Source organism: Manis javanica, chromosome 10 (genome assembly GCF_040802235.1).
Source record: "Manis javanica isolate MJ-LG chromosome 10, MJ_LKY, whole genome shotgun sequence".
In the NCBI taxonomy this organism is placed as follows: domain Eukaryota; kingdom Metazoa; phylum Chordata; class Mammalia; order Pholidota; family Manidae; genus Manis; species Manis javanica.
Genome location: NC_133165.1, coordinates 85,730,758 through 85,754,318, shown reverse-complemented (window position 1 = coordinate 85,754,318; position 23,561 = coordinate 85,730,758). Strand labels below are relative to the sequence as shown.

General features: G+C 54.7%; 2 protein-coding genes and 1 long non-coding RNA gene across 3 annotated transcripts; 1 reads left to right on the top strand and 2 right to left on the bottom strand.

Moving 5' to 3' along the window:
• The first annotated feature begins 1,479 nt into the window (after positions 1–1,479).
• KRT7 (keratin 7) lies at positions 1,480–14,850 on the top strand. The gene is made up of 9 exons (XM_036992118.2): positions 1,480–1,843; positions 3,392–3,603; positions 5,637–5,697; positions 6,826–6,921; positions 8,439–8,603; positions 9,742–9,867; positions 12,134–12,354; positions 13,993–14,027; positions 14,385–14,850. Exons 1-9 carry the CDS (start codon positions 1,520–1,522, stop codon positions 14,540–14,542), a joined length of 1,398 nt encoding a protein of 465 aa, XP_036848013.2. The 5' UTR covers positions 1,480–1,519; the 3' UTR covers positions 14,543–14,850.
• On the bottom strand, positions 6,928–9,834 carry LOC140843609 (uncharacterized). Its single transcript, XR_012121486.1, has 3 exons — positions 9,707–9,834; positions 7,404–7,517; positions 6,928–7,102 (listed from the first exon to the last, which is right to left on the bottom strand). It is a non-coding gene; the product is annotated as an uncharacterized lncRNA (long non-coding RNA).
• A 1,288-nt stretch (positions 14,851–16,138) lies between the features above and the next one.
• Positions 16,139–23,298, bottom strand: LOC108389287 (keratin, type II microfibrillar, component 7C-like). Its single transcript, XM_036992303.2, has 9 exons — positions 22,537–23,298; positions 21,278–21,486; positions 20,576–20,636; positions 19,585–19,680; positions 18,901–19,065; positions 18,480–18,605; positions 17,552–17,772; positions 17,338–17,369; positions 16,139–16,840 (listed from the first exon to the last, which is right to left on the bottom strand). Exons 1-9 carry the CDS (start codon positions 22,918–22,920, stop codon positions 16,665–16,667), a joined length of 1,470 nt encoding a protein of 489 aa, XP_036848198.1. The 5' UTR covers positions 22,921–23,298; the 3' UTR covers positions 16,139–16,664.
• Between the last annotated feature and the right edge of the window lie 263 nt (positions 23,299–23,561).

Sequence of the window (23,561 nt, the reverse complement as noted above, 5' to 3'; positions counted from 1 at the left end):
GAAGGTATTGCTAGATGGTCAGCCTTACCAGAAGTCCTGATCAACTGAAATGAAAACCCAGAAGGGGATCTATCCCTACCCTCCTCCTCCTCCAGAACGGCCCCAGGGCTTGGTATGAAGTGTCAATCTGTCCAGCTCATCAGGTCCAGGTGACAGCAGGCCTTTTCCAGGGGCTCCTCAGGCTGCCCCTGAAGCCACACTGGGTCTGTGGAAAATGGGGGAAGGAATGTACAGGGGTGTGGCCAGTGTGTGGGGCTGGAGCCTACCAGGAAATGAGGCTGGGTGTGGCTGTCTCTGTCCAGTGTTCCCTGTTCCCATCCAGTGTTTATCCCCCTCTAGGGCTGGGTTTGAAACTCCTGGGCATTGCTTGGTAGTGGCTTCAGGTGGGGTGTTGATGAGAACTGGTGACCTTTAAACCGGAAAATGGCCAGGTAGGGGGACTGGGACGTATGTCCGTGTGCAAACACAGGCTCATGCTCAGACATGCATACGAAAGTGGGCAATTGTGTATTCATGGTCCCCCTACCCCCCTATATGGACTCCCACCTGTAAAAGAACTTTCATAGACATGCACACACACAGGTCTGGGATATGCAGACAGTGAAGCCCAGTGACCTGCAGATGTATACACACAGAAATGTACAGACACCCACAGAGTGTCCCAAATACACACAGGTGTCCTCTTTTTCTACAGGAAAAAATAAGTGGACAGGAATGTGATTTGGGGGTGAGGGAGAAAAGCACAGGCCCAGAGTAGTAATTCCCACAGACCTCTGGGCTTCAGATGCCTTTGGAGTAGCAAGAAGAGGGGCCAGATTGGGGTCAGGCCCCACCCTACCTCTGTCCAGGGAACACTGGACAGAGACAGCCACACCCAGCCTCATTTCCTGGTAGGCTCCAGCCCCACACACCTATTATGGAAATGAGGTGTAGGGCCGTGTGGTCAAGGAAATCAGTATGTCAGCTTCTTCCCTCCCTCCCTATCAGATCACTCAAGAACTGAGCTGATCTCTCAAGTTGGAGCTGGACTTGGGGGAAGGAGCCTTTCAGAGAATGCCTCTCTGGCTTTCAGTGACAACTTTTTGTGCACCCCTTCCCCCAGTCTTTCACAACTTGATTTCTCTGCTCTGGCCTCAGGAATCTGGGTATTCTTCATCCCTTCCCCCAAGCCTCCTCCAGGAAGCCTCTCCAGACAACCTGTTTCGCATCTGCTCTGTCGGCTGTCTCCCACCCATCTCTGCGTCCTCCTGCAACAGGGCCTCTAGGGGCCTACGGCCCTCCTGCCCACTCCGGCGCGTTCCAGCTTGGACCAAAAGCCTGGGCCTCTGCGGGGTGAGCGGCGCGGTGGCTGAAGCGGCCTGGGGAGGGGCGGGGCAGGCAGAGAAAGGTGGCCCTCGGCCAGCCCCGCCTTTACCTGTGTAAGCAGATCAGCCCTCGCCTAGCGGATAAAAGGGACCGATCTCCCCGAGATCAGTGAGTTCGCCTCCTTCCCGCCTTTCGTTAGTTAGACGGCCCCAGCATGTCCATCCACTTAAGCTCCCAAGTCTTCAGTTCGCGCTCCGCTGCTTTTCCAGGGCGCGGCGCCCAGGTGCGCCTGAGCTCGGCGCGCCCCCTTGGCTTCAGCAGCAGGAGCCTCTACAGCCTGGGCGCCTCGCGGCCGCATGTGCCCCTGCGCCCCGCTTCCGGGGGCCCGGTGGGCGCCGGCATCCGCGAGGTCACTATTAACCAAAGCCTGCTGGCTCCGCTGCGGGTGGACATCGACCCCTCGATCCAGCAGGTGCGCCAGGAGGAGCGCGAGCAGATCAAGACCCTCAATAACAAGTTCGCCTCCTTCATCGACAAGGTGAGCCGGCCACGCTCTGCCTCAGGTCCCGCTCCAGGCCACAGCAGCCACCCCAGCCCTGACGGCACCAAGATAGGTGCTTGGAGGCCTGGTGTGTTCTGTCTTTCCGCGCGTGTTAGGGACCTTCCCCTTCCTCCTCCCCAGGAATCCTGTGACTGTCCCTGTCCGTCTCCAAGCCCTTCCTTCCAGCAAGCTGCCCAGGTTGCAGTGCTTTGTCCTCACGGAATGTGTGCCTGGGTCTGTCTGGCAGCGCTGCCTGGCTGTATCTGTCAGTGGGCTGGGGTTCTTGGACCGGTTTTGTCACTGCTACAGTTTGGGAGCGCCAGGCGCCAGGGCCGGAAGTTCTTTCTCTGGGCCCCTTTCTTTGAGAGGAGGCTGTGTGGAGTCTGAGATGGGATAGGGGATGACGCCCCTTCCCAGCTGAGGAGCTCCCCTCAGATACTGCCTACCCTGAGACAGATGCTGGAAATAGAAGGCTGGAGGGAGGGAGGGAGGCTTCCAGGTACCCCCGTCCTACCTACCTGGTCCTGCAGCCTCCCTTTGGTCCTGCCCTTGGAGATAGCCCATCTGGGGGGCAGGGAAGGTGCACTGAGGGGGCCTGGGGAGGACCATTTGGGAGGTGTTTTTCCTGGCTGGGTGGATCCCACAGGGGTGCTGGCTGGGGGGATGAGGTGGGAGTTGGGAGTGAGGGGGCAGACTTGACTGGTGGGTCTGGGGTGGGCAAAGTGGTGCTGGGCCCAGGAACTAAGGGCTAGCCCAGTTGGGCCCCTCTGCCAGGGCTTCCCCCTCAGGTGTGGACCAAACCTTTCCTCTCCTGCCTTTGTGTAGCTCTCTGCTTCCCAGCCCACCATGTCCTTCTCTTCCTCAACATTCAGACCCTCCCTGTCCCTCAGCTTCTGCTGAAGTCTTCCCAGGCCCAGGTTTCTCTGCTGCCTTTGAGCTGCTCTGCCTTATGTCTGCAGCCCCTAAGCCCTGCTGCCCAGAGTTGCTGGTTTTAGGAGGCTTGCTTCCCACCCCCAGTCCTACTGGGTGCTCCTTGTGGGCCTAGCACGGAACTGGTGCTCCTTTTACAATGACTTGATTGTAGCCTCCTGTCCTGAGGCCTTGCTGGAGGAAAGGGGAAGGGGAGAAGGTATACTGAGGGAAGAAGAGACAAGATCCCATCCTGAAGGGAGGGAACCGAGTTAGGCCTGGGACAGAACTGAGTTAGGCCCGGGACACAGGAAGGATGCATAACTCTTCAGAGAGGAGGTAAAGATCACCTGGAATGCAATGAGAGCACAGGGGGCAGAAGGCCCTGGAACACAAGCACTGGGCCACCTTGGTGAAGCAGGCCCACCTGGCCCTCTGTCACACTCCGAGACACGTGAGACAGAGTCCTGTAGGACAGGCTTGTTTGGGTGGGGTTCCTGGAGGAGAGGGTCAAGGGCTGGGGGCCCAGACTGGTGGAACAGCCAGTGGGAGCATGGGCTCCTCTGCGTGGTTGGAGACTGTCCCAGCCCCACTATGTGGCACCATCAACACCTCCTGTTTCTTCCTCCATCCCAGGTTCGGTTTCTGGAGCAGCAGAACAAGCTGCTGGAGACCAAGTGGGCACTGCTGCAGGAGCAGAAGTCGACCAAGAGCAGCTGCCTCCCGGGCATCTTTGAGGCCCAGATTGCTGCTCTGCGGAAGCAGCTTGACGCCCTGCAGATGGATGGGGGTCGCCTGGAGGTGGAGTTGCGGAGCATGCAGGACATTGTGGAAGACTTCAAGAATAAGTACTGTCCCCTAGTGCGACCTGCAGGATGCATGCCCTGGGCCAATGTGTCCCTCATGAGCTGACCTTTGCAAGTTCCCTTTGGGTTAGGCATCAGAGGGTGCAGCTAGCGGCTCAGTACAATAGCTCCCTGAAGGGAAGGTCTTGGCTAATACATTTTCTACTTCTCCTCTCCACTTTTTATCCCAGAGGGCTGTTTCCCAGTCATTCTGGTCTGTTCTCCTGACTTATTCCTAGTGAAATATCTTTGCCCATCTCTGACCTGTACTGTTCCCTTTGGATGCCTGACTAAGGTCCCAAGAGAGGGTAGGGCAGCTCTGCTTCAGAACTTGCATGAGCCTCACAGATTATTCTAGAACAACTCCATTTTGCTCAGGAATTAGAGAGGTTTAGGGACTTGATCAAGATCACACAGCAGATCACTGGGAGAGCAGGGACTTGAATTTTGAGACATGGAGCACACTTGGGATGGAAAGAAGCCAGGAGAGAGAATGGTCATTGTGAGCCATGGGAGGGGTTGCGGAGGATGAGGGGTGGGTCTGGTCAGGGCAGGAGTCAGAAGGGAGGCTATGAGGAGGGCAGGGAGTGCAGGGGCTAGGAAGGTTGGGGTTTTGAGGACAGACCTTTGAGGTGCCCATGAGTTCTCTTTTCTCATTGAATAGAAACCAAAGCCTGAGGCTTTGGCTGGGCCCCACCCTGACATACCTACCCAGTGGGCACTGGGAATTGTGAGCTTGCTCTGTCTGCCTGGGATGTATGACTAAGCTGGAGTAGAGACACTGGCTCTGACTGGAGGAAGAACAAACAAAGGCCTGTGTGGAAAATGCCCACCCCTCTACTTCCCTAGGGCAACAGTCAACAGGGTTAATCCCACAGCAGGTGGAACCAGACAGGTGCAGAGCAGGAAAGGCCCGGCAACCAGTGAGCCCCTGTTGTGTGCACATGCATGTGTGTGCACACATAATCCTCCCCCCACACTAACCCGAGGAGCCAGGCTGCGCTCTGGGCTGGGACTGAAGGGGGCCTGGGAGGGGCACAGGGAGGGGCCCTGCGGGCAGCTGCCTGTGAGCTCCCTTTTGCATCCCCTCTGGGCCCAGGCATGGTGCGGAGGCACGGGTGGACCGACGGCCTTGAGGACATTTCTGTAACTCTTCTGTAGTACCTGAGGGATGAGGGCTTTGGGAGTCTGACTGCCAGAGCATCCTGCCCCCCACCCGGCTCCTGGGGCTCTCCTGCAGCTCTTGGGCACTGCTGAGTTCCATTTCTGACACCTTTTTAAAAAGTCCCCAAGTGAATGCTGGCTAGGTGCAATTAGGCTCACATGCTCTCTTGCTCTGTGGATGGCCTCCTTTGGTGGGGCGGCTCCTTAGGAAGAAGAGGGATGGGAGCAGACCTGTGGAGCAGGGATGGGAGCTGGACAGTCTAGCTGGGCCTGGTTCTTCCAGGACTTTCTGTACCCTCTTTCCTGATTTCACAATTAGAAGGATTGCTCCCCTTCAGGCCCTTTCTTCACCCTCAGGAGGTGGGGTTAGGTTGTGGGTACAGCATGGGCTGAGTTAGAATGCTAGGGTTCAAGTCTGGGCTCTGCCACTTAGCGTCTTACTGACTGGACAGATTATTCTGCCTCTCTGTGCCTCCGATTCCTTCCCTGTAAATCATAGTTCCTTTGTTCCAGGACTGTTGTAAGGATTACATGAGAATGCACGGGAAGCTCATACCCGTGCAGGCCCCCTATGAAGCGGTGCCTAAGCATGGCTAATAGTCTTGCTGCCAGCATATGCAGCCTTTGTCCTTTAATCCACATTATTTCCTGCTCCCCATGCCCTCAACCCATGCCAAGACTCAAAGCCTTAGGAATAGCTTTTATATGGAACATGAAAAAGTCAGGGACATTTGGTTTTATAACTCACACATGGTTTTTGCAGTGTGTCACTAAGGAGAGGGCGAAGGGAGGCAGGGCAGGTTTTCACACCTGGATACAAGGAGGGATGGAGGCAAAGCTGTGCCAACACCATGCCCACCCCTCTACTGCAGGTATGAGGATGAAATTAACCGTCGGACGGCTGCTGAAAATGAGTTTGTGGTGCTGAAAAAGGTGAGGGGGCAGACAGGTAGGGGGCATGTTACATGAAAATACATGACACAGGGGACCACAGGGCCCTCTCACCTGAACAGACAATAGGGACCAAGGTGGCCAAGGTCTGGCCTGGGTTTGGAGGAGAGATCTGGAAGTCAGGCCCTTAATAACACAGCGTGTGTGTGTGTGTGTGTGTGTGTGTGTGGTGAGTCACTAGACTTTTTTCTGGGCCTGGAGGGGTTAGAATTAAGACCAAAGGTTAGAGGCTAGGAAGGGTGATTTCAACCCCAAATAAGGAGGTGCTCTGTCACATTCAGAACCTTTTCTTACAGACAAAGGTTTGCACATGGCAGGCTTGAAATGTGAGCCGAATGAATGGCGTGGGCTTTCTTGGGGCCGAATGAACGGGGTGGGCTTTCTTGGGGCCGAATGAACTTCCCATCCCTGGAATGTGTGAGCCAAGATTGGAAGGCCTGAGGGATATCTTAGGGGGCTTGATTTAAGAATCTGATCAACACACATGGAGCAGCTTAGTGTTCCAGTCCATCTACATAAATGCAACTTGCCCCAGAGTGCTGGGCATTCTGGGAGATTCAGGACTGAGTGGAAGTGGGTCCTGCCCACAGGAGTTTAACCATAGGAAAGTATGGTTAGCAGAGGCCCAGACATTATCTGGACCTGCAGTGTCATCTGCATTGAAATCAACCAAGCTGCCAGTTCAACATTTAAGCTTGATATTTTCTATCCCTGGGATCAGTGTCCTTGAATTGAAGTGAATTGTTCAAGGTCACACAGCTGGTGGGTGGCAGAGCCAGGGGTGTGCCCAAGCCACCAAAGCCGTGAGGAACTGGTAAAGTGCTAAGTTTGGGGCTTTAGGCTGCTCTGGGCTGTTAGTGCTGGGAAGGCCCCTCTGGTCCTGGGGATGCATGGAGATGATGTCCATCATGTAGCCCGGGAGGGTCCCGCAGAGGAAACTTGCTAACTTGCTGCTGTTGGCATGTCAGGCAGCCTGGAGAAACTGTCTGTTTCTTGGAGGGTAACAGTGTTTGGCTCTGTGGGTTGGACAGTGCTGGCTTGCTCTCCTCCTAAATGTTCTTATTACTGAGGACATGGTGTCTCCCTGTCCCATTTACCACCACCTCCCAGGATGTGGATGCTGCCTACATGAACAAGGTGGACCTGGAGGCCAATGTGGATGCCCTGAATGATGAGATCAACTTCTTAAAGACCCTCTATGAGACGGTGAGGACCTAGTGGTTGGGAGACACCTCATGTCCTACATGTTCTATCTAAGGGGCCATCTAGTCCACCCCCTGCTTCTGAACCAGTTTTGGGGTACTGAGTGTGTGTGGGGGCATTTATTCCACTCTTTTTCCTTCCTGGACTCAGGAATCCATGATGAGCAAGATGAATTCTGGATGAGCTAGGGAAAGTAGAGTAGAATGGGGTCAGTCAGGATTGGCCTGCCAGAGACATGGGATGACCATTGGTCAGGGAGGGCGATTGGGAGGGGTTAAAAGGAACAGGAGGACGTCAAGGGATCCCAGGCAGTGACAGAGTTCAGAGGTGGGCTGAGTGGGACAGGCAGGGAAGCCTGAGTCAAGGGAGATTGGAGTTCCTTGGAATTTATACCAAAAAGGGACTGGGTGGGTGACTGTCCACCGACTGGTCACTCTGTCTGCCCACCCCTTTCTCCCGTCTCATTCTTTCCCTCTCATCCCTACCTTGGGCTTCCAGCTCTTCACCCTTGTGGAGATTTAAAAACCTCTCCACTCCGTCAGTGTGCGTTTCTGGCTGTAGGCAGAAGATAGGGTGCCCCATCGTCCGGCAGGGCTGGTCTGGGAAATAATTACATATGAGGCTAGTTACAGAACAGTTCTCAGCTCTCCTCAGTCCAGTCTTGGCCTGAATATCCAGCCTCCATAGCCCCTCAAAGTGAGTTCCCATGTGTGTTCATCTCAGGGGCTGGATCCTTGAGGTTTACTTCCAGCCCTCCTAGTCTCAGTGCTGGTCTTCATATGTCTATCACAAGTTTTATATATATATATATATATATGTGTGTGTGTGTGTGTGTGTGTATGTATGTGCGTGTGTGTTTGGGTGTATATATGTACATATAATTATTTTCCTCTCATTATGAAAGAAACATGTATTCATTATAAAAAAACCCAGAAAATTAAGTAAATCATAAAATTGAAGACAAGATATACCACTCTTACCTTGGCACCTACCTTTTTGGCCTTTTTCTATGCAACTTAAAGATATAGAAATACATATTACATTTTAATAAAAGTACGATCATACCCTTTTTCATGTAACAGTATGCCATGAATGTATTTCCCTTTTCACAAATGCAGCTACATCATCAGTTTTAAAGGCTGCCAAGTGTTCCGTTAGAGGGTGAAATAGGACTTACTTTACCTACTCCGGGGGATCATCTTCACAATGGAGCTCATGCCCCAAAGGACCTCCAGCAAGGAGCCATCACCGTTCACTCTGGATCACTTCGTTATACACTATAACCCCACCTGACTCTCTTATTTGAGAAGTTGCTCTGTAGCATATCAGGCAGTTGGGAGTGGGAAGAACTGTTTAGCAGGTGCTGGGGTTGGGCTCCCTCTCTGCCTGGTGACTCAGGGGACTGGGTGGGTGGCTGTCCACCAACTGGTCATTCTGTCTCTTCTCCCTTATTCTTTCCCTAGTGTTTGGGGATGGATGGGTCACGCCCCAGGTCCTGATGTTCTGTCTGGTTCCTACAGGAGTTGGCAGAGCTGCAGGCCCAGATCTCGGACACCTCTGTGGTGCTATCCATGGACAACAGCCGCTCCCTAGACCTGGACAGCATCATTGCTGAGGTCAAGGCCCAATATGAGGAGATGGCCAACCGCAGCCGGGCTGAGGCTGAGGCCTGGTACCAGACCAAGGTGGGTGGCCACTAAGGGCACATTTTCTCTTTCTGGCAGGTGCTGGCAGCAGCTTCCCTTATGCCTCACCCTGTCTCAAGCCTTTAGGGGCTGGGTCCCACTGGGTCCCACTGGCAGGCACCAGTGGTTAAGTCTATGGTGCTCTCCAGTATCCCAGGAAGAAGAGGCTGTGAAGGCCAGTCCCCTGCCCAGGGAGAGATCCCAGCTTGAGGTTGGGGACAGGACAGAAGAAATGGACACAAAATAATAGTGTCCTCTGGGCTGGGATACTATTGTAATATATTATAATAGCTAAAATTTGGCAGGCAGTCTGTGCTAAGCAATGTTTTCATATGTTTTACCTGTGCTGATTATTTAATCCAGAGAACAGCCCAAGTACTCTTATTATCCCCATTTTATAGATGATGAAACTGAGACACACAGAGGTTGGTTAAGTACTCTGCCTAACTCCACACAGCTAGTAGATGGAAGAGCAGGCACAAGATTCTGGGTCCTTGGGCTCTAGACCAGGGAGGTTTAATAATTCCAAGTGCTGTGTGGAGGCAGGGCATTGCCTGTACATGTGCTGAGAGAATGTGGTGGGCTGGCAGGGGTGGTGCTGGAGTAAACCGGTATTCTGGAGGAGGGAACCTGAGGCAGGGTTTAAAAGCAGCAGAGGGGGATGCCTCTGCAGAGATAGGGAGTCATCCATGGTGCATGGCTGAGGACATAGGTATACCAACAAGGAGACCTGGGTTCATATTTGCTATGTGATTCTCGGGCAGTGCCTTCTAGTCTCTGGGACTCATTCTCCTCATCTGTGAAATAGGTGGTGCTGATGTTTCTAACAGGTGTGTTTTTAATGGGGGGTGTTTAAGCTGTATCTCGGACTTGCAGGGATTCTTCAGCACTGGGACATGATGGCAGTGGGTCCTGGAGAGCCATCCTTGTCCTTCCCTGGAGGAGAGTGAACCCCTGCTGTACCCCACTGCCCAGTAGTCTGGCCTCTTGGCAGTGGGTGAAGATTATTGGGAGTTAGACTGTTGGTCCCTGGGTGTATAAGCCAGGAGGACTTATCGCTCAGAACCTTGGGCTGTCCTTGGATGTTGAGAGGGATGAGTCACCTGTAATTGTGGACTTCTCTGTATGGCCTCTCCAGTTTGCGACCCTCCAGGCCCAGGCCGGGAAGCATGGGGACGATCTTCGCAACACCCGGAATGAGATTGCAGACATGAACCGAGCCATCCAGAGACTGCAGGCTGAGATTGACAACATCAAGAACCAGGTGGGCAGGCCCTCCCCCTTGTTTCTTGGGGCATGTGGAGCACAGCCATCAGAGAAGGAGGGGCAGGAGGCAGGGGGTGGGTGGCAACCCAACCCTTACCTCCTCTTGGCCGAGGCTGGTGCAGCTCAAGTCTCTCAGGCCTCCTTGTGAGGTCGCCAGGACGGAATGCTCTTGGCTAGGGCCTGGCTGGGGCCAAAGGGGGTGAGGAGTCCTGTCTGGGCACAGAGTCCGTGGAGGGAGACTGGCTGGCCGGCCAGAGAGGAGCCCACTATTCATTACCAATTTGGTAATGAGCATTGTCCTTGCACCTAGCACTGGGTGCAATATTAGTGCCTGGGAGCTTGCAGTCTGTGGGGAATAGGGGACCAAGGCTCACTTACTATGGCTCATGAGGCCCCAACCCATCTCTTGACCTCCCTTCCCACCACTGTCTCTCTCCCTGTGCTCTGGCCACACTAGCCTGTGTGCTGTGTCTTGCACTTGCCAAGCATATTCATGCTTCAGGGCCTTTGCATGTGGCGTTCCCTCCACCTGAAATATGGTTCTTCCAGTTCTGTACATGGCTACCGCTTTCTCATCCCTTGGTTGTGGACAAAAGACCCCTTCTTAGAGATGGCGTCCTCAAACATCCACTCTATCAGCAGTCTGCCTGAAGTTCCCTGGAGCACCTGCCACCATCTGAAATTTTCTGCTTTATTAGTTAAATTGTTGACCGTGCCCCACCTCCACTGGAGTAAAAAAAATATAAGGAAGGGACCCTGTCTGTCTGGCTGAGTGCCCTCCCTTCCCAGCACCTGGCACATGTTAGGGACACAGGACTCAGACAAGAGACTGATAGGACGATGTGTTATGAAGCTGGTGTGGGGAGTGTTGATGAGGGAAGGCCCCCCCCACAAAGCCCTGGCCAAGGCCCGGGGGTAGACTGGCAGCTCAGCCTGAGCAGGTGTCTGCAGTGGGGAGGGAGGGAAGGTGACCAGGGCAGCAGCTTCAGAGAGCTTGATTCCACATGTGCTGGGAGGACGGGATGTGGGGGTGACTTACCCAGAAATGGCCTTCTTTCAGAGCCCTGCAGGCCTGTTTACACGAGGGCGGAGGCTGCCTCCTGGCACAAATGTGGTCATGAGTCACTGGTGAAGTGAGCCAGCTCCAGGCTGGGAGGGGAGGCACAGAGTAATCAATGGTGGTTTCCCAAACCATGCAGCTTCTGCTGCACCCAGTTCTCAGCTCACACAACAGGGCAGAGCCAGCCTCCAGAGTTGGGGTGCCTACCACCATCTAGGGGTCCACAAGCAGTGGGGTGGCCCTGGGCAAGGGGGCACAAGTGTGCTAGGGAAGGACACTGACTGATGGACAAGGGGCAGTGAGCATTGACATTGGAGGACTTCCCGGGGAGGATTGGAAGGGCTGGGCACACAGGCTATGTGAGCCCAGGGGAGAGGGTTCGAGGGCATAGAAGGCGGGTGGTGGGGGGAGTACGGAGGAGGAGCCCTGAGCTAGGGGCTGAGGATTGTAGCCCTCTGAGCTGACCAAGAGGAGGCCCAGGACTAGAGAGGCTTCTGATGGTGGGATGGGCCACAAGCAGAAGGAAAGCTAAGGCAGGGCAAGAAGTGGCAGTTGCTGCTCAGGTCCATTGTAAATCTGAACACCCCAACCCAAACCAGGGGGGCTATTGATTATGCATTTTGGGCCTGGGGGTTCCAAGCAGTGCCTCTGTGCTCCAAGTCCCCCTGTTCTGGTCTGGTCTGTTTCAAACTAGTTCCTGTTTTGAGGGTGGTTTTTGGTTTTTATCAGTTGTCTGAAATCTGAGACTCACCTGGGATCCACGGCCTTGGAGCTCCTCCAGCTGGGGGCTGGGCATCTGTAAACCATAATAACATTTATTAATAACAGTGATCATAATGACATTTATTAATTACCTGCTGTACATGAGATACTGCCAAGAACTTCTGTATTACTCATTTAATCCTCACACTATCCCTATGAGAAAGGTGCTGTAATTACTGCTATTGTAGAAAAGGGGAGACTTTGGTTTGGAAGGGTTGATTCATCCAAGATTGCATAGCTAGTAAGTAGTAGAGCCAGAAATGGAACCTAGGCATTGGGTGTCAAACCCCATGTTTTTAACCCTTGGGATTCCCTGGTACCTGGGGGAGTAGACTGCCAGTGAAGCTACTGTAAGCAAGTTGCCCAGGTGTTTTCTGCAGGGTGGGAAGGCAGGGACTGGTGAGCCCTGTGCCCCAGCCCATAGCTCCACTCCCACCTGCAGTGTGCCAAGTTGGAGGCCGCCATCGCTGAGGCCGAGGCGCATGGGGAGATGACACTCAAGGATGCACGTGCCAAGCAGGAGGAGCTGGAGAGTGCCCTGCAGCGAGCCAAACAGGACATGGCCCGGCAGCTGCGTGAGTACCAGGAGCTCATGAACGTCAAGCTGGCCCTGGACATTGAGATCGCCACCTACCGCAAGCTGCTGGAGGGCGAGGAGTGCAGGTGAGGGCACAGAAGCCAGAAAAGGAAGTGTTCTGGGGGGCTTGACAGTCATCCATCTACAAGCTTTTCCTGTGTATCATCTTCTGCAGGGCACTGGGGGTGGGAAGTGTGGGAAGGGCACAGCTGATGCTGGCTTCTTTGCCTCTTATCTGATCCACAGAACACTTCAGGTAAGCAGGTCAGCACTGTTGATGCCTAGTTTACAGAGGGGGAAACTGGTTCAGTTTTATTAATTGTGGGGACAGGATCAGTGTACAGTCAGACTCTGCTGAATCCTGGTTCAAGCTTCTTCCATGATGCCAGGCTGCTCCTCACCACATAACTGAGTGCTAAGTCACATGGTATTGGTGAGTTCATGCCGAAGGTCACATGGCAAGTGGAGACATGCCCCCTGGAAGCCTAATCTGAGGCCAAGTTGCTATCACTGGAGCTAGATCCTGGTTCTCTGAAAGGAGACTGTCCTCTGAAAGGACCCTTAGGGGACACAGACATCTTGCTTATATCCCTTAATGTCTAAGCACCAAGGGCAGGTCTAGGATTTGTGATCTTACAACCCCATGCGATTTAGGGGGACTTCTTTTAAGAATACAAAGTTGCAAATATAAAATTAAACACAAAACCAAATATTTATTTAGGAAGAGAAAAAAAAATCACACAAATCACTAGAGCTTTAGGCATTACTTTTGAGTTCAGTAGTCATTGTTCCAGCAATTTTTACATGGAATTGCTGCCTGATTGCAGCTTCGCTTCCCTCCACACCCACAACTGCCAGCACCTCCTGGCACTTGTGGGGGCCATTTGAATGAGAGGCCTGGATGCTTCCACACATACCCATTTCTTGCCCTTGGTCTTTGCTCTACCCCCTTCCTGACTTGGGGCTGCTAAGGCCAGCTGGGCTCCCCTCACTCCCTCCATCAAAGTGTACTTTACTCCCCACTGTAAAGTCATCCCCAAAACCAAGGGCTTGGCGATAATAGGACTGTGAGTCACAAAACAAACATACCCAGCTGTCTTGGATGGATTTTTAATTTCCAGTACAAGACCTGTTTCAATGCACAGGCTCGTTAAAGCCACCCCACCTACCTCCCTGCTTACTCCTTAGTCCCGGATGGAGCTGCATTTACTCAGTCAACAATTCATTAATTATTTCAACACATTAAATTATTACTCCATGCCAGACCTCATACTGGGCGCTAGAGATACAGGAATCAATAAGCTACAGCCCACTTTGAAGATTTTATCATCTGCTTAGAGAAGGCAGCCATTCCCATAAATAACAAGAGCAGCTACAGGATTTACTGAATCCTGTGTTCCTAGGGCTTTAGGTAAATTATGTTATTTAATTCTCACAAACAATCTGGTGAGGTTGGTACTGAGTTAGGCCCAATTTACAGGTGAGGAAATGGAGGCCCTGACACATTGCCCAGTGTCATGTAGCCAATAAGAAGGCCTGAGCCGATGCCCACCACCCCTGCAACACTCTTCACTCATTTTGCAACAAGGTTGGGGGAAGGCTGGCAGTGAGGGGACAGAGGAAGGAACACCAGTTCTGCTTGGGGCCTGGATGGAGGGGTACTGGCTGTGCTTTCTGCAACACTGAGGAAAGAGCTCCTCTCACAGGTTTCTCTCTGCCTCCAGGTTGGCCGGAGATGGAGTGGGAGCCGTGAACATCTGTAAGTCCTTGGCAGCGCCCATCCCCTGTGCTGTCCCTGGTCTATAGACCAGGATGTATAGGATGGCCTTGTGGGGACCAGGAGCCTCTCTCCCTCAACATTGGTTCGCCAGTGTCTGGAGATCCCAGCCAGGCTCAGCAGCCCAAGGAAGCTATGCAAGAGGGAGGAGTAGGGCAGGGGGCGAGGGAGGAGTAGGGCAGGGGGCACCTGTGGGGGAGCCCCATCACTGTGGGAGGCTCCTATTGGGTGTGCCCTGTGGGGAGGGAGAGGGGCAGCCACAGTAGGGTGGGATGGAGCAGGGCTGGGGCCTGGGTGGTGGTCCTCGTGCTGACCAGGCCTTCCTCCCTTCTCTCCCAGCTGTGGTGAATTCCACTGGTGGCGGCGGCAGTGCGCTGGCCTTTGGGGGAACCATGGGCAGCAATGCTCTGAGCTTCTCAAGCAGCGGGGGGTCTGGGTCCCTCAAGGCTTATTCCATCAGGACTTCGTCTGCCACCCGCAGGAGTACCCGCAACTGAGCCCTGGGTGTGGGGTCTCTATGTTTGGGTGTGGGGTGTTTTTGTGTTCTGTGCTTGGGGACATCCATTCCTGATGGGCAGAGGCACATATGATGGGTACTGGGGAGGGGGTAGGAGGTCTCTGTGTCTGGACCCCCAGGGGGTGATGATGGGGCATGCGTGGGAAGCCCCATAGCCCCACCTACTGTTGTCGCAAGGGGACTCCCATCTGTGGTCCTAAAATTGCAAAGCAGTCTGAAAACTGATGTCAGAATAACTCCCAATAAAGCAGCTTCTTTCTGAGGCCTGGATGAGCCTCATGCCCGGCACCTGGCATCCTGGCTTCACTAGGGTGGGCAGGGGAGAGGGTGGGAAGGGAGAAAGGGGACCTAGAGAGGACAGTCTGCCCTGGTGACTGGGAAGCCACTCGTGCAGGAGAAGGCACATTGGTGACATAGGGCTGCTGCTCTAAGGAACTTGGCTCCTACCCAGTGTGAGGCCTTGGTGCCCTCCCAGGGCTGGGCTGATTCCAGCTCTCCTGAAGAGCCCAGAAACACTCTAGGGAAGTTCTGGCTCTGCCAAGAAGTGGACAGTGGAGTCATCTCCTTCTGAGGGGAGAGGGAGGGCTTTTGGCACCCCTGGCCTCCATGCCTTGTGCTGCCGGAGTATATTCCTCGGTGTGAGAAGGCCATAGATACTCAGCTGTGCCAGGCATGGGTCTCGGGTGGACCAGCCACCCTCAGCCCTTCCCAGTGCTGGGTCTGCCACGCCCTGGGGCCCTGGATGGCTGTGTGTGTCTGGGGCCTAGGGTCTGGGATTCTGCGGGGGTGATGGCAGTGGGAAGAAGTGTGTGTAAGTCTGGGAGATGTGAGGGATGAAGGGTGGTGCCAGAGTCTAGCTCCCCAAGTCTAGTCTAGTATGGGGGATCTGTGCCTGGGTCCATGGGCTGAGGGAGGGGCTTTCTATCTGGATACCTTGTTGGGGGGTGGGTGGGCGGGGAGGACATCTGTGCAAGTCTGTGCTGGAAAAGGGCATCTGTTGTCAAGGTCTTTGGTGTGAGGGTCTGTGTGTTTGGGTGTGGGGTGTTTTTGTGGTCTGTGCTTGGGGACATCCATTCCTGATGGGCAGCAGCACATATGATGGGTCCTGGGGAAGAGGTAGGAGGTCTCTGTGTCTGGACCCCTAGGGGGTGATGATGGTGGCATGCGTGGGAAGGTGGGGGAAGCGTTGGTTTCCAGGGGGAGGGGAAGTCTGTATATTTGATCCTATGGTCAAGAATTTTCCTATGTTGAGGTGGTGGTGGGATGGGGGTGTGGAGGAAGTGGACCACTGGTGTTCCAGCAGTTTCAAGCAATGAGGTCCCACCCGAGGTGTCAGGGGAGCCAAGCCCTTCCCTCCTGGCCAAGGCCTCTCCCTGTTGCCCTTCTCACTTCCCTTCTGGTGCCTCCTCATGCTTCCGTGTGTCTAGGCATTTGGCCTATCCCTCTGGACCCCTCAGGACATGTAAATATGGCACTAGGGCCAGAGTGAGACAGCCCTCTCGCGCCGTTTGGCTGAGAAGAGCTGCTCTGTCAGCTGGAAGTGCATATGCATAGGCACAAAAGGGAGACACTCAGAGCGGATTACATATGCCCCATGAGCTTTATTGGAAACATGGAAACCAAGCGCGAGGGAGAGGGACAGGAGGAGGTTGCTGCGGAAAATCGTCTCCTCCGAGATGCAAACTCAGTCACTGTGCGAAGGTTTGGAAGGCAGGGGAGCCACAGCACGCAGCGCAGTGCGCCCACACTTGAGTGGCCCTGGGGCCAGTCTGACCCTCAGAAGCCACTGGCGTCCAGGCCCCCAGAGCAGCCTGAGTCGGGACTGGATCTTTGCCCAGGGCTGCGAGGAACCCAGTAATTTAGACTCCTGGGGGTGGGGGTGGGGAGAGCTGCCAGATGCGCGGGCCAGGTGCCCAGCCTCCCGGAAAGAACCAAGCACACAAGAGGGGAGAGAGATGCAAGGAGATAAGGCAGCAGTTGGGAGAGTCCAGAGGGCCGGTTCTGAAGCCCCTTCGCCTCAAGCCTAGGGCCTTTCAGAGCTCAGGGACCAGCCGCTGGAGGACTGCTCGCTCGCTGGAAGGTGTGTTGCAAAGCGGAAGGCGCTACGCAAACCGCACCGAGGGGCCGGGGCCACACCTCGGTCCGCAGGGCGCGCAGATTCCGGTGCTCACCGCCAGGTTCCCGCTGCAGGGGGCGCTGCAGACGCTGCCCGTCACCGGCCGGGAACCGGACACGGTCAGGTCCCCGCAGACAACCCCGCCCCGGGAGCTGCTGACACCTACGGAAGACGGCAGGGCTTAGTCCCCGTGTGAAGTTGTCGCTGGAGACCCCTGCCTGCTAACCAGAGCTCCCTTCCCTTGCTCAGAGCTCCTCCGCTCCATTTCTATCCCCCATCCCTGCCCCCACAACCCGCACTCTTCACATCTGGGCACACCTTCCTGCAGTCTAACCTCAAGCATCTTTGATAAATGTTAGCCCACAACTGCCATTTATGCAGAAATAGCTGTTTATTATATTCATTGCCACATCACCCTCCTCCCTTCAGGGTCTTCAAACTACAGCCACATGACGGCCTCATGGCCTCCTGTTTTTGTAAATCTACTCATTAAATATTGCTTATGGTTGTGGCTGCTTTCACATCACAGAGTCGAGTAGTGAGACAGAGACCACATGTCCCACAAGCCTGATAAATTTACTATCTGGCTCTTTACAAAAATGTTTGCACACCAAGAGCCCCAATCCCTTATGTCAGAACCCACAGGACAGATTACTTACAGACATTAACAGCTCCAATGCCCTCACACAACCTTGCAGGAAGAACAAAGAGACAAAAGTTTGTTGAACGAAGAGACAAAAAAGCTAACTGCAAATTCCCTCCTCCAAGGCACCAGTGCAAGTTAGGTGCAAATATATGCAAAACATGCTCCTGGCTCAAAGCACAGACTGGGGAGATTGAAGGGACATCCGCCCCTACAGGTGTGGTCCTCACCTCTGTTCCTCGCCCTCCAGCAGGCGCCTGTAGGTGGCGATCTCGATGTCCAGGCCCAGCTTGGAGTTCATCACCTCCTGGTACTCCTTGAGCAGGCAGGCCATGTCCTGCTTGGCCTTCTGCAGGGCGGCCTCCAGCTCAGCCAGCTTGCAGCGGGCGTCGTTAAGGGCGGCCTCACCCTGCTGCTCAGCCTGGGCCACTGCAGCCTCCAGCTTGGAGTTCTGGGAGGCGGGGGAGGGTTATTAAGGTTCTCTGTTCTGGGTTCAGATTCACAGGCCAGGCATCCTCTGACCATTGATTGTCAGAAGAAGAAGGGCTTTACCCACTTGTTAAGTGAGGATTTGCAAATTAGTGTTCCCAGGGAATGTTAACACAGCATCTTTAATTTTTGAACTTTAACGTAAAATATCCAGATTCCTGGCTTCTCTTGAAACATCAGAGGATCTGTCCACACTGGACCTTGCATTTCCACATGGCCTGCCTCATTTGGATCTGATTAGCTCTGCCCTTTTTGCTTTCCAGTTTATCACTGTGGCCCTAGTGCCTTCCGTACAGCCACTTCACTCATTTATGACCTCTTGGGACATCAGAGAGTGATCACTGATCTAGAACAACAGGCCAGAGAGGTGAAATGGCTTGCCCCAAATCATGTGGTGAGCTGGTGGACCAGCTGGTAGGAGAGCCAGGTTCTGGCCCAGCAGATCGGTGCTGTTTCCTCTGCCCTAGTTTGCCCAGAGACCAGGAAAGACCCCTCATTCCATTTCCTCTGTAGTGCTCCCCCCTCCGTTCAGCAGGAATGGGGGAGACTTGCCTAATGTTTGAAGTTCATTCCTTTTCCCACAACTTGGCAAGGTGTTTAACTTAAATCCCCTGTGGCAGGCTCACCCCATTGTCTTTCTACACAATGGAGTGGCCCAGGCTCCTGTACCTGGCACTTGGCATTCTCAACCTCAGCGGTCAGCCTCTGGATCATGCGGTTCAGCTCATTGATCTCCTCCTTGGTGCGGCGCAGGGTCTCCCCGTGTCGGATCACTGTGGCCTTGATCTCTTCGCACTGAGGGGAAGCAGAGATGCTCCTGAGGCTCAGGATGGGAACCCTACTGGTTCAGGTCACCATGGATGATATTGCAGGTTGTGCAGTGCTCAGCCTGTGCAACCATATAGGGAAGCTGTGCCCTGCCACCCCAACAACGCACTGAAAGCTTTTTGCCCCTCTTCTATCATCTCTAGGGAAGGACAGCCCACAATTCGTTAGGGATCAGAATCACAGGCAAAGAAGTTGTTTCTGATAAATACATCACATCCTTCCCACTACCACATCTTGGAGGCAGGTGTCCTGGGCCACACACCTTGGTGCGGTACCAGGACTCGGCCTCGGCCCGGCTGCGGCTGGCAATGTCGTCGTACTGAGCCTTGATCTCAGCCACAATGCAGTCCATGTTCAGGTCCCGGCTGTTGTCCATCTTGACGATGACTGAGGTGTCTGAGATGTGGGACTGGAGGATGCGGATCTCCTGTGGTGGTGGGAGGGGACAGAGCTTCTTTGGCCAGAGCCCCACTCTCGGCAGCCCGCCCTCTCACAGACCTTCCCTGTCCCCTTTCCCTGCTTCCTCCATAGCCTCGCTGTCTAAGTCCCAGTCTCACAGGGGAAGTCTTCCCCTCAGCCCCGGGGCCTCCCAATGCTCTCCAGGTCCAGAGACCAGAGGCTGACAGGGGCCAAGTCTGAGGCCCACTGCCTGATTTAGGTGAGGGCCTCCTGTCTCCATCCTTTGGGTCTAGGGTCAGCATTTACCAGTTTGTGATGACTGTCACCATAGTAACCAGGAACGCCAGCTTGTCGGGGCATGGCAGATGAGACCAAAGCCACCCTTCTTCACCTTCTGACAGCAAATCTGTCCCAGGTCTGTCCATCTGCTCTGCACTATCCCTCTCCCTCCAACCCAGGGGCTCAGAAGCCAAATAAATGGTGGCAAGTCCTTCCCAGTGTCTAACTCACATCTGTCTTGCTGCCCCCCTGCTCTGTGGCCCCTCACCTCCTCATACAGCCGCCGCAGGAAGTCGATCTCCTGGATCAGGGCCTCTGCGTTGGCCTCCAGGTCCGACTTGCGCAGGTAGGCACAGTCCACATCCTAAAGGGAGAGGGTGGTACAGGAGTCACACAGGTGAGACAGCACAGAGCTCTCCCCAGCAGGGGGCATCCCATCAGGCTGGGTGGAGACCCTCCTGAGCTCCCCGTGCAGAGCCTGCTGAAGTCCTCTGTGCAGTCGGAGGGGTCAGGAGCAGGTTCGGGTAAGGGTGGGGACCCCAAGGTTTCCAGGCACATCGTCTGGTGTCACCGGGATGGTCCCTCTAGAATGCACACGTGCCACTCTCACTGAAACTAGGATCTAGTGTAAAATGGGTCACCTCTAATGTGGCCCTGCCCCTCTGGGCTTTGAAATCTCAGGGAATGCACTGTAGTCTGTGGTCAGAAGGGAGGTCTCAGATCAACCCTGTCCCTTCCAAGCCAGGGTGTCTCAGGCTGACACCTGTGACCGCCGTGCCTCAGTGTCCTCAAAGTGACACTGCCGTCCTCATGGGGAATGGCTAGAAGGACCTGCCCAGAGTCCACATGTGGCACCTGTGCCGAGTTGAGTCCAAGAGGTGAGGAACAGGGGACTATTCCTGCCAACATGTGCCAACTGTTATGGCCTGAGCGTGCTTCTCTCCCCGGGCATCCATGTGCTCTTTCACTCACAAACATTTCCTGAGTGCCCGCTCTCTGCCAGGCTCAGGGCGCGAGGAGGTGGGAACCATGGGCTGGACGGCAGCCACCTGGGCTGGGGGGAGGCCTGCGCTGCTTGAAGCAGGCTTGTTTTCCGCTTCCCAGGGCCACCAGGAGCACGGGGGCATCTGGGGCAAGGAGTACAGGGGACACTGGGCTCTGTGATTGTGGGGAGTCACCCAGCCTCTCTGACTGCAGAGCTGCCTCCTGCCTATGCCCTCGTTTCTGAATTATGGGTGGAGTATTCTGGAGTCACTCACCTTCTTCAGGGCCACAAATTCATTCTCAGCGGTGGCCCTTAGTGCCACCTCCTCTTCATACCTGGGGACAAAGGGCACGAAGTTCACTGACTAGCACTTCAATAGGCTGGGATTTGAAAGAAAAGAAAGACAAAGAAGGCCAGACACACACAAGCCAGGAACTGGGTTTTCTGGAGGTGGTCAGAGAATCAGGCTCTGGGACTAGAAGGGTCCCTGTGTCTCCTTTCCCTCTGTGCACTCAGACCAGCCTATGTCACCACCCAGTGCTCTTCCTGGCTCAGGGACTGTCACCTGACCGGGCCCAGGGTGGGTGCGTCGCACACCTTGGAAGCCTCCTCTCTGCTTCTGGATGCAGCCCCTGGGGGGCAGGAACTCACCCTAGATCTGTGCCCCCTTCATCCTTCATGCTTACTTGCTCATTCCTGCCCCTTTCTCAGGTCCTAAAAAGCACCTGGACATAGAGTGGATGCTCAAAAATGTTTGCTGAATTAATGAAATAAACACATAGTGATGAGGTAGCTGGAGCAGCTCAGATTGACTCCAGTGTTTAAACTCTCATCCCAGAAAAGAACATGGTCCCCACAGGCTTTCCATCCCTGACTTCTTCCTCTTGGGAAGTTCCTCTTGTGGTCTAGCCCAAATGCATCCTGCCTGGATTTAACCCCATTTCCTTTGCCCAAACCCTCCTCCTGAGGCGCTCACTTCTTCTTGTAGCCCTCCAGCACCTCCTGCACATGGTTGAGCTCAGAGGCCAGCCTCCCGCTGTCGGCCTCCGCACACTCGGCCTCCCGCCTCAGGGTCTCGATGTAGCCATTGAACAGCGGCTCCAGGTTGCTCTCACAGCACTGGCGGTTCTGGTAGAACTGCCACTTGGTCTCCAGCAGCTTGTTCTGCTGCTCCAGGAAGCGCACCTGGGTAGAAGTGGAGAAAAGTGGGTCAAAGGAGCCCATATCCACCGCCCTCCTCAGAGAGCAGCAGAGTCCAGGCAGAGCCAGCAGTGGGGTGTGCAGAGGAAGTGGTGGCTGGGGTGGCCCCTGCTGGGTTCTCCTGGGCCGAGGACGCACCAGGAGCATCTGTGGTTCATGACAGCTTTTTCAGGCCCGAGTGAGGGTCTGTCCATGGTCCTGGGTCGGGTGTGCGGGAAACTCAGGAGTTCTGGGCTGAGCTGGGTGTTGCTGGGCCAGAGGCAGTGTCCCCTTTCTCTTCTGTGTACATTCAAATAATTGACCTAGGGACAGTGGTTCTCTAATGAACCCTTCGCAGGTGGACCTCAGGATTTTGTCCTCCTGGTACCGTTTTGTATGACACATCTACAAATGAATCTACTTAGAGTCTACACTTAAATGAGGTTAAGTTGTAACTTTATATTACCACCATAGTTGTGAATCCAGTATCATTTGGCATCCACAAGAGGAACTCAAAAAACATTAAATTCTAGGTGAAACTGTTGCCCTAGACAGCTCTGAATCTGAGGCTTGCTCTCTTTATTAGAGGGATGTGAAAGACGTATGAGCACCCAATGAGATTTTCTCCATTAATGTTAAGGAATGAAACAAACATGAAAGGAAATGAATTTTCTTGTCAGGGGTTTCAATGTTATTTAATGCTTTAATGTACCACCTAAATTTATCACATAAAATATCAGCAGTCCCCATTCCCCATTTCTAGAGACTGTCCTGAAAATTCCAAGATCCTCTCTGGACTCCCAGGCTCGGGGAGTGGGTGATCAAGGACAGCCAACTTGTTTGTGGGTCCCTGCCTGCCTGGACAGAGGTTGTGTATCAAATTAGGAGACCTCCCCTATACTCAGGTCTCTGTGCCTGTCTGTGCCCTGAATGTGTATCCATGTCCTCCATCAGACTGGGGGTTCACCTGTATCACATGTCCCCCTGCCCTTGACTCCCCTCAGTGGCTAGCCCAGGAACTGAAGGTGCAGGAAGGGTGTAATCAAGGACACCCACCTTGTCGATGAAGGCAGCGAACCTGCTGTTGAGGCACTTGATCTGCTCCTTCTCCTCCTGCTTCACGCACTGCGCATTGGGGTCGATCTCCAGGTTGAGGGGCGCGAGCAGGCTCTCGTTGACCGACACGGAAGTGATGCAAGGTGGGTTGGGCCCGCACACGCCACCGGCGCGGTATCCAAAGCTGCGGCCGCAGGAGCCGGCGCGGAAGCCCCCGCAGACGCTTAGGCTGCCAAAGCCCCCGGTGATGCCGCGGTAGCAGGAGACGCCGCGGTAGGGGGCGGCCGTGATGCAGCAGCGGGCGGGCCTGGGCCCGCAGGCCGAGGCACAGCTGAAGGTGCGGACCCCGCAGGGGGCACCGAGGCGGGCGGAGAGGCAGGACATGGTGCGGCGGCAGTGACGGCGGGCGGTTGACCCTGAAGCCCTGGTGCTGTGCCTTATATCGCGGTCCGCGAGCCCGGGGATGGAGCGCACAGCCAACGCGTTTATGAGCTTGGAGGTCGGCCCTTGCGCCTCGTCCAGCCGGAATCAAAGCAGGCCGGGCCGCAGGCAGCCTCCATAAAACGGCGTTCATCTCCCGCCCGCGCTTTATGGGGCCGGAAAGCGCCTGGTCAGCTCTGCGGCCGGGGCTGCGCCTCCGGGTGGGCCCCCTACGCCCCTCTGCCGCACTGGGTCCGGGTAGGCTGGCTCATGGCTGCGTCCCCAGGATGGGGCAGCTAGGCACCCCTGGCCCCATTCGGTCCCAGCAGCACCGCCCCGCAGTCGGGAAAAACTGGCAATCTGTGCATTTCCTCCTGGTGCGGGCGCACTCTCGCGCGCGAGTGTGTGCGCGCGCGCCGGTTGAAGTGCGGGGTCTCTGAAACCAGTCTTACAGATTCTTGTCATGACCTTGGACAGCTGAATTACCTTCCGAGCCTCAGTTTCCTCACGTGACAAAGGGGTAATAGCAGAATAGTAGTACCCGTTTGAGAGCTGTTGGGAGGACCGGACGAGATAATGGACAGGAAAGCATTGAGTGCCCTACC

Coding starts and splice junctions, on each gene's coding strand:
- KRT7 (XM_036992118.2), top strand. CDS start 1,520: ATGTCCATCCACTTAAGCTCCCAAGTCTTCAGTTCGCGCTCCGCTGCT. Junction 3,604..5,636: donor GTGGAAGACTTCAAGAATAA/GTACTGTCCCCT, acceptor CCTCTACTGCAG/GTATGAGGATGAAATTAACC. Junction 9,868..12,133: donor TTGACAACATCAAGAACCAG/GTGGGCAGGCCC, acceptor TCCCACCTGCAG/TGTGCCAAGTTGGAGGCCGC.
- LOC108389287 (XM_036992303.2), bottom strand. CDS start 22,920: ATGTCCTGCCTCTCCGCCCGCCTCGGTGCCCCCTGCGGGGTCCGCACC. Junction 19,681..20,575: donor AATTTGTGGCCCTGAAGAAG/GTGAGTGACTCC, acceptor CTCTCCCTTTAG/GATGTGGACTGTGCCTACCT. Junction 17,370..17,551: donor CTGGAGGGCGAGGAACAGAG/GTGAGGACCACA, acceptor TCTTCCTGCAAG/GTTGTGTGAGGGCATTGGAG.